This window comes from Egretta garzetta, unplaced genomic scaffold (assembly GCF_000687185.1).
Source record: "Egretta garzetta isolate BGI_Z169 unplaced genomic scaffold, ASM68718v1 scaffold325, whole genome shotgun sequence".
NCBI lineage: Eukaryota > Metazoa > Chordata > Aves > Pelecaniformes > Ardeidae > Egretta > Egretta garzetta.
The window spans coordinates 431,527-441,379 of NW_009259833.1; the positions used below are offsets into that span (position 1 = coordinate 431,527).

The 9,853-nt window shown below is 46.0% G+C and overlaps 1 protein-coding gene across 1 annotated transcript in view; it reads right to left on the reverse strand.

Annotated features, from left to right (window-relative positions):
* Positions 1-3,638: 3,638 nt before the first annotated feature.
* The window catches only part of FBXO16 (F-box protein 16), a 32,995-nt gene continuing 26,780 nt past the window's right edge, over positions 3,639-9,853 (reverse strand). The window contains exons 7-8 of the mRNA XM_035895452.1: positions 6,017-6,252; positions 3,639-3,705 (exon numbers count right to left, since the gene is read on the reverse strand). Of these exons, the coding sequence (XP_035751345.1) occupies positions 3,639-3,705; positions 6,017-6,252 (303 nt within the window). The remainder of the gene's footprint in view (positions 3,706-6,016; positions 6,253-9,853) is intronic.

Sequence of the window (9,853 nt, forward strand, 5' to 3'; positions counted from 1 at the left end):
TGTGCAGTCAGGGGTTGTTTGTGTGTCTGGCCGTGCCCTGCTTTGGGCTGGCTGGGGTACAAAAGTGATTCCTCCCCCTGAATTATTTGGTGGTGCACCCGCTCCACGGTGTCCATCTAGAGGATGTCTTTCTGTCTTGCTGGGGATGGCGCAGGGCACAGGACGGGTAGGCTGCCCATGCTAGACCGACAGTGAGGCGATCAGCCGATGAGCGTGCCAGCAGGGACAAGGCGACTGATTTGAAACCAATTCCCATACCCTCCCTCCCTCCCTTTAATCCACCCCCCCGAAACACAACCCTACGCACCCTGTTGCTGCCTCTGCATCTCCTCAGCCCTCCGTTACGTGAGCTGAGCTGCGCTCTCCATTCCTTATCAGCTTCATCCACCTACTACAGCAACTTTTTATCTTGCCTTAGCTACTATCATTACCTGCTTTCCCTTTGCCGCGAGGTCTCCGTGCTCTTCGGCAACCGTCATTTAACCTACTGCTGAGACTTCGTTCTCTGAATGCTCCCACTTCCCTGGCAACAGCTCGCGTTCACCCATCTGCCATCTCGCCACCCAAGTTGGCTGTTTCCAAAAATCCTCAGTTTTAATCCAGCTGTGCTCCCACCTGCAACACCCATCATCTGCAGTTACACGTATTCCTTCTTCCAAGTTTTTGTTTCTTTAGCTCAGAAGAGCGATAATTAGGAAAACTTCACTTTGGCTACAAAGCCAAACTACAGTACCAAACTCTGCCATTGCTCCCGGCAAGGAACACCGGGTAAATGCAGGTGGAGTTTTGGGCAGAAACGGATGGTAAAGCTGGGGTGAGAGGGTGGCTGGCGTGTTTGGGTTTGTTCCCCACATCTGAGCAGGGCTGTAGCCTGGGGCTCACGTTCTGATCTTGCTTGTACTGGTGGAATTCAGATGCAGCAGTGCTGATTCACTGGCCTCTGGGGTTTAAAAGGTACTTTCAATTCTTTAATCAAAGGCTGTGGCTAATGAGAGTAGTGCAGGATCTGGAAATACCAAGCAGTGCAGGGAAATGCACATCTACAAGGAAGGGCGAAGGCATAACAACCTCCCTCTGTACTTGTTTAGCAATTTCTTATCAGCATCTCTGGAAGGGTGCTATAAAGGCGCTGTAGAGGTGGGTAAATAACCATCTGCCTCTGCAGATCAGCAGCCCGGGGCGCAGGCGGTGACACGGCTTCCCTGAGGCCAGCCAGCAGCTCAGTGGCAGAGGCAGCTGATGGAGACTCTGTCTCCCTCTGTCTTTTCTCTCTGTTTCAGATTCTGACCCATTTTGCGACCTCAGGAATGATCGTGAAGTACGTTGTAAGTACGTACGTTTTTATTCTAATAACATAATCTGTGGGAGTTACATCAAGGCGTTATGTAGGTCCGCTGTTACTTCGAGGATAGGCTATGTGGCTCCATACGTTCCTGGACATTACTGTCAGTTATTTTACAGCATCATAAATACAAAAACTTTCTAAGTCAGAGAAGGCCTAAGCCTTTAAAATGTATAGTGAGCACTTAAGATGCATGTTCTGCTGCAGCAGAAGCACAGTGCCTGCAGTAATGCCCGAGCACTCAGCTCCAAGACGAGTCAGACCCTGGGAACTTCATGTTTCCAGCGAGTATGCTCATTGATGAGAGAAGAAAAACCATTGCTGCAGGGTTACATCATTTCCTTGCGTAGCCATTTGCTGCTTGTAACACGGACCTAGCGCTGAACTGCTGCCACGAGAAGCTACACGCTGCCTAACGGAGACAAAAAACAAGAGCTGGAACAACAGCTTGGACCTAAGAAGCCGAGGAAACACCCATGAAGCAATCAGTTTAACTTGATTTCCTGGGGAGAAAGGCTTGTGAGGAGAGATTTGTGATACCAGGGAATGATGCCGATGAATGTTTTGGATGGGATTTACCCCAACCTCACTTTAAATGCTTAAAAGTTAGCTTTCTTAATCAATATTGGCCAGTCTGGTCTCTTGCATAATCAGCACATCCTAAGATATATCCATAATTGCCATCTGCAAGTTCCTATTTCAGCTGATCGATGGAGAGGTGACCAGCTTAGACTTAGCTAGCTCTTAGGCCATCGTGTTGGTTGAGATGAACTCCCCCTTCCAAGCATCCAGGGCAACCAGAAAACTGAAGGAACAAAGTCTGGGAGAGGGAGATGCACCGCGTTACCTCATCACTGATTTGGAGCTGGAATTCGCATGACACTCGACCAAGTACCCCAATGGGCAGAGACTCCTGCTGGATGCTCTCCCTTCAGGTAGGATCCATGGTGTGTCGTGCCTGGTGCCTGATCTTGACAACGGTTGATGTCTCTCACACCAAAGAACTTGAAACCCTCAAGTGATGCAGTGCAGAATAATCTGCTCACAGAGCAGAAGTCTCCTCTGAATCCTTGTCAATCAGTAGTTGGCATTTTCACTGAAATGTGATTTCTAGGCTATAAATGTTGAGAATTCACGGGTGGACTGTGACTCTTCCTAACATGTGCAATGGTTCAGTTCTATCCCAGCTCTCTCACTCTGGGATAGGATAAGGCAATGAGTTACAGTTGCTGTGCATTCAGCCCCCTTATCCTTAAAAACCGCTATTCATCATGTTTACTGGATATTTCCTTAATTGTGGAAAAGACAAATAAGCACACACAATTTACATTCTCTTAAATAATTAGACTAGTGCCAGCTCCCCACACAGAGACACGTGCAATGCTGTAATCCAGAGGGTGGGATTTCATTTCCTTCTCACTAACATGATTGAAAAGATGGAGTTGCCTTGTTTAACATGAGAAAGAAATTCTGTCTTCAGTCTAGCTGATTTGGCAGGGGCTGTAGGTTACAGCTGAGGGATCACATTAACATCGGTGGTAAACCTCTCACTTTGTAGGGAGGGTACCATTTCCGTCACGCAGGTGGCTGGTAGTCCTCCCTCATCTTCCACAATCGCCTCAGTGCCCACAGAGACAGACAACTTCTGTAATTCCCTGGCAAAGCATCACAGAGCAGCCCAGGCCATGGGATATCCATGGGATATCCATCCCAGCTCTAGCGAGGATCTCCGCAAGTGTCTCCATGGCCAAAAGCCTAGGTGAACTCTGTGGAGATGACATACTTAGAAGAAAAAGAGAATATAGCACCAGCTTGAGAGCAGCAGCAACAGGAAACCAGGCTGAGAAGCATGACAGGAAAACAGACTTAAGACTGTACTCCAGTTTGGAAACAGGAGATCCCACTTGGATCTTGTAGACTTGTCCCAAAGGCCGGCAGGAGTCACTGCACCACGTATTATACTTCCAAAAAAAAATAAAATGTATAAAGCCATTGCTCCAATACCTTTCTATCTAAACTGGCTGCAAGGCAGTTAAGATTTCCTTTGGACAGCCTAAATGAGAACAGGTGCAGGACCTCCATGCCCATTTCTTTGCAGTCTGAGGTGAGGTCAAGAAAGGAAGTCTTTTCTAGAAGCAGATGAAAAAAAAGTTAAGCTGAGTCCTTATGGAGGACTCAAAAGCAGCTGTTCTTCACCGAGCACAGCCCGTGACTCAGGTAATGTTGCTGTTGTTTCCGCAGTGCCAGGCAGAGAAGCTTCTGTCCTTCTGGGATGAAAGATACTCTGGATCCTTCCTTACTCTGTGTCAGATCCTTGGCTAGATGGAGGAATGTGCCAGGGCTGAGCCTCAAACAGTGGAGATACTAGATGAAAGAGAAATAATGTAAGAATCAGATTAATTTTGTCAGAGAATTCAGATTCTAAACGTATTTAGGTACTCAGCCAATCCTTGGGATTTTGGTGGCATTTAATACCTCAAATACCTTTACAAATCTGGATTGAATGGGAAGACGGATTCCATCTATCATCTCTTTATAGAGAAAATAATTGATCGAAGCATCTTTACTTTCCTGGCCACCTTTCTGACAATCTGCAAACGTGCCCTGGTAAAGCCTGGCTGGAGCACTGTCTAAAGTTGTAAGTTTACCTTGGGAAAAGCCTGGCAGAGGTCACAAAGGTCCAGGAGAGGTCACTGAAGGAACTAAGGTAGGATTTGTCTCTCTCTGATACAAAAAAAAATATAGTTTTGCCTTGCAAATTGCCCCTAATCCAAATGCAGTCCCTCAGGGATAATTTACCTTGGTAGTTTTTACACTATAGCAACGGTGTTTGTAGGTAGCGTGCTTCCCTGCTCTCCCTAGCGCTTTCCTCGTGCACAGGTTTTAAATTTCTTATCATGTAGAAGACAATGACTGCAGCAGAGCTCAGGCAGGACGCTGCACGTCCCTGCACGTGCTGTTATCCTCCACCCATACGGAATCATTAATAATCACTGGGCAGCCACTTCCCTGCGGGAGCTCCCCTTACTCCAGCCCCCAGTTCCTCTTTGACAACACTAAACCGCACCTCAACAGCAGTTGCAGGTTGGTTCACGGAAGTTCAGAGACTTAAGAAACACCTTCTTCCCATTCCCAGTGCCTCCTGGATGGCAGCAGTTGGAGCTGAGTGCCACATTCCTGGGAGGCCAGGACACTGCTGCCAGACCAATGGAATTCCCTTGATTGACTGGAACAACCAATAACGAAGCCAAGGCCCAGAGCCTACACTTAACTCTTCATGTCTTGGCCCCAGTCCAGCGAACAACCTTCCTATGACTCTGGCCAGGCAATGTGATGTTCAGGATGAGGGTTCTATTTTATAGAAACCTTATATTGCTTTAGAAATATGTGGCACTGTAACCCTCTAGCCTAATCTTGATGCTTTCCTCTCTTGGCTTTTATGACGGGGATGCATTTATGTACTGCTTCCCACATGAAGCAGTCTTCACGTGTTTTCCACCTTACTCATTCTGGTGCTTTCCCCTCTGTATCATCCTTCATCTGTGTTTGGATTCTTCCTTTCATCTCCCACAGAAGGATTTGTGATCCCTCGTTTGCACTGTGCGTCCTCTTCGTGGGCGTTAGCCTGCTAAACCCTTGGGGGGTTGGACTAGATGACCTCTAAAGGTCCCTTCCAACCCAAAACATTTTATGATTCTATGATTCTAAAATTGCTAGATGCTAGGGAGAACCAAAGGGATGCTGGAGGTCTCCATGTGCTCCATTATCTCCCTTCTAGATGGGATCATCAATAATTACTGGATAGTTGCTGCCCTGTAGGAACTTCCCTCACTCTACCCCTGTGTTCCCTTTGAAAATCCTAACAGGATCACATCACAAGCCTTGTTCCCTCTGTTCATTTCAGGTTCTTTATCCACTACCCTTCTTGTGCTATTAAAAATCATCAGGGGTCACAAATTGCAATCCTTACATGGACAACCTGCTTGTGATCTAATAGGACTTTCACCAAAGTCTGCACAAACATTGTGTGCTTCTCAAAGATATCCAATACTTTCCCAGCCAGCTGCAGACACTGAGGACCTTCAGGAGGTGCTGGGTATATCAAGAGGTGAAGTCTTCATGAATAGCTGCTCAAGCCAACCCTAGACCAAAATGGCGTAAAGTTGTTTTTGATGGTGTCGTTCTGCCTCTGTATTTTTGGAAGGCATTCACAGATCAGCTGCTTTCTCAGCTGTTGTCTCTCTGGAGTTGATTACTTTCTCCTGTAAGTTGCTGAATGCCCTGATTCCAACCATACCAGCTCCTCCTGGCATTTATCCAGGACCTGGCAGAGTCCATGGACTTTGGACTGAGCCCGCTGTCACTTCTGATCTATGATCTCTGTCTCTGCTATCGAGCATGAGTGAGTTAAATCCATGTGAAGCCCATGCCAGTGTTCAGTATCAAGATGACAGTCGTGACAGACAGGTGGATCTAGCAAGTGCTAGATGTGACGTCTTTGGCCATATGTTCTCTTTTGATGCAGGAAATGACTGTCATCTGGATTCCCACCATCCAGAACGACTGCCTTCTCCTTCGCCTACAGAAATATACTGCCAGCACCATCTCCTTCCCTCTGCACACTAAATTTGGATATTGGCAACCTCTACAATAGCCTCCACATGGGACAGGGCAGCATACTCACACGGAGACCTGGCGTTCATCCTTGTGACGTCTGTCTTTCCTCTTCCACGTGGCTTTGGCACTGGAGCTCGAACAGGTGCTGGCCGTATCCCGGCGTTCCACTGGGAGCTCTGGGCTAGGGTCTTTGCTGCTGCTTTGGAGGGCAGGTTCCCCGTTGACTGGTGAGTGGCCCAGCTGGGACGAACTGGTGGTTTTGGAACACACTCAAGATCTGCAGAAAGTGAGAGCTAGGAAGAGAAGGGAGGAAGCCTCATGTCATCCCAACAGCTTCAGAACGACTGAAAACATTGGAGTCCAGTGAGAACTTCTATAAATTCTGTACATTCTATATACATTCTAGAAATTATATTCCTAAGTGATATCCCTAACTGATACAAGGTTAATCTTAAATAAGGTATTATAATCTTAAATAAGGTGTAAGTTCACCTTAAGGACAAAAGGACTCAATTAGAAATCGATGCTAGTGAAGCCAAACCCACATTAATTGATTCTCCACATCAATTCATATGTTAATGCACAAATTCTCCCCCATGCACGTGGCTGCGACTGTTCCCAGTCTCGCTTGCTGTTTGAAGTCTCCTGGTGTAAAGGATGACGTTTCAATGAACATTTTACTAAACAGGATAAAAATTAAGCAAAAAAAAAAAAATCTTAACACTGTGACTTTATTCCTTGAGAAAGATCCCAAATATTCAAAACACCCAGGTTCTGCAGACCAACAGCTTTGGCTTTTTTTTTTTTTTTTTTTTTTTTTTAGGCTGATAACAAATTATTTGGTAAGAAAAGTGAACAAACATGAACAAATGCAAACATTTACATAGCAACTCATTAAAACGCAATGCGGGCCGATAGTCCTATGTGAAACTAGTGTCTGTAGTAAAAGGGTTGTGCAGAAAAGTCAATGCTGTTCCGTAATTCCTGCCCGCCTGTTTCCCCTTTCCATTATGTGAATTGGCAGCAGTGGCAGATATATGGTGCTTCGTGCCTAGTTGTCTGGTTATAAATAAGCAACCCAGCAACTGCGGAATATCAACCTAAAGAAAGGCCAGTGCTTATACAAGTGCCCAAGGTGGTCCAGGTCCTTAGCAGTACTCGACGTGTGACAGAGATGGTGTGATAAAAGCAGCTGCAAGTTTTTTGCCCCAGCGAGAAAAGCTCGATACCATAGGAGCCGTAGTAGCTGCAGCACAGATCTTGCTATTCCTTGCTTTTCAGCTCCTGCGTTGCTGATGGTTCAGTTTTAGAGCTCACAGGGACAGACGAGCATAGGCTGTTAGAGCCAGGCTATGCTTTTAAAGTTAGGGTGACATATATAAGCTGAGTTTGAATATGCAAACATTATGTTGAGGTATTTTCACTCTTAGGAATAGTCCCATGAAGTTCAACAGGGTTTCTTGTCTGAATAAATAAAATTCAAAATAAGGTTTGCAGAATATAAATATGCACTGGACAGGACCATGTCCCGGTGCTGAGAGCCCTGGATCTTCACGTGGGCTATACCCACACACTACATAAATGTGATTTATACTCAAAAACATCAAATCCTTGTCAATATGTCACAGGAAAATTTATTCCTGACTTCAAATGCTGCAATCTTATTACCTTAGGATATAGAGAGTAAGTTATTACCTTAGGATATAGAGAGTAAGGCAAGAATGACTGATGCTGTCAAAAAGATGTTATTTAAAAAGTACTAAAAATAAGTCAGTAATTCAGGAGCAGCTGTGAGGGTGGAGCAGTCTCAAACAGAAACAAGCAGACAGCCTGAAAGGCAGAACCAGCCCCTAATTGCTGACATTGCAGTCATTTGCAAAGCTGTCAAAAGCATCAATCAAATTTTACCTTCCTACTAAAGTATCTGGGAATTTTGACATTTGGGCACAATAATAGCCCTGTTTCGCTGGGAAGCTGCAGAAGTCTCCTCGCTGGAACTCCTCAGGGACTTGCGTAAAGGACCCCGGTGTGGCAGCAGTGACGCCTGCGAAGGGACCTGTAGGGCCAGAGCTCAGAAATCACAGCAGGGCGACGCAGCCCCACGTCAGAGCCACCAGGAGGGATGACCGAGTGGCCCAAACCAGAGATCCGGTTTCTAGGCCCAGCCTGGTAAAAGCTTGGAGAAGCCACCAAACCCGTTGAGTTCTTCGCTTTTCTTTATATAATACTGGGACAGTAGCTGCTGAAGGCGACGTGAGCATCAAGGTGGTATAGACCAGCCGTAAGGCCTTCATCTGGCAAAGCGCATAAAGAGATGGTTAACACTAAAACTAAACGTATCCTTGAATTTCCCGGAGTGGAGAGAGAGCAGGTATTCCCTCCCTGCTGCAGAGACCTGGGGGCTGCATGTGCCTTCACGGGAAAGAATGTGGCCCTCCATTCAGAGACCTAATTAACTTCAATTATTGTAATTTACTAGTTATTGTAATTTAGCTAATTTACTTTAATTTATTCAAATTAATTTAAGTGTGAGCCTGGTCACATTTTATGCTGCTGTTTCCACGATTACTAACAAACTCCAAAACCTTACAAGTTTACTAGGAGGAGAACTGATTCACCACATGCAAATGTGGAGCCAGTGGATTTAATTCCAGAGCTCAGGACATTACCCTAATTACGTGTTTATGCCATTTTGGTGTGCTGTTGTTCAGCCTCCTGAGCTTGGAGCTCCATAGAATTGCCCTTTTCACATCTTCGTTGTTGGCTGTAATATACTTTAGTCTCACCTCCTTTCTGCGTTTGGATCATTGATCTATTTAAGAGCTTCATTTTAATTTGACTTGATGTTTGCTTGCTTGGGGCACTTATTCTTTCATCATAGTCTATTCTTCCTCTAAGGATTTACTAAAAGATTTGCACATTAAGCCTCTTTATTTGGACTTGATTAAATAAGAGTCTTTTCACAGGTCTTCATTTCAAAAAGATTTTCCAATGCTCCCTTAATAATAAATGGAAATTAATTTTGGATTATTCCTAGCAAGTTATATATATATTCTTTTTCTATGCATCAGCCTACCGTAACCTAACTTTTATTGTCATGTTGTGTTGTAGTCATTAACAGCCGGCGTAACAGCAGGCTTATAGATCAGAGAATAAGAAACAGAGCTCTTCTACTGAAATGCATCATAGAATCACAGAATCCTTTAGGTTGAAAAAGCCCTTTAAGATCATCAAGCCCAACACTGTTACCCTAGCCCTGCCATCCCACCCCCAAACCCTGGCCCTCAGCACTGCCTCTGCCCGGCTGTTAAATCCCCCCAGGGCTGGGGACTCGACCCCTTCCCTGGGCAGCCCCTTCCAGCCCCTGACAGCCCCAAGGGGAAGGAATTGTTCCCCATGGCCAACCTCACCCTGCCCTGGCACAACTTGAGGCCGGTGCCCCTCGTCCCATCGCCCGTTCCCTGGGAGCAGAGACCAACACCCACCTCACTACAACCTCCTTTCAGGTAATTGTAGGGGGCGATAAATTTGGACAACTCTAAATTCTAAGGAAAACTAAACTGTAAGGGAAGAGCCACACAGCAACACAGGCTACCCCAGATTTTTAAGCCAGTTAAAATCCAGTGCTACTGAGATTGCATAGCACAAAGGCATGGAGCTCCGTTCTGGGCTGATGTCACCAAGGTGTAACCCCATGGGTTTCAGGACACTTACCCCTGGGTTAGGCTGTCCTAACTGCCTAGGAGGGACCAAGGCCCAGGTGGCCAAGAGGGCCAATGGCATCCTGGCCTGTATCAGAAATAGTGTGACCAGCAGGAGCAGGGAAGTGATCGTGCCCCTGTACTCGGTGCTGGTGAGGCCGCACCTCAAATCCTGTGTTCAGTTTTGGGCCCC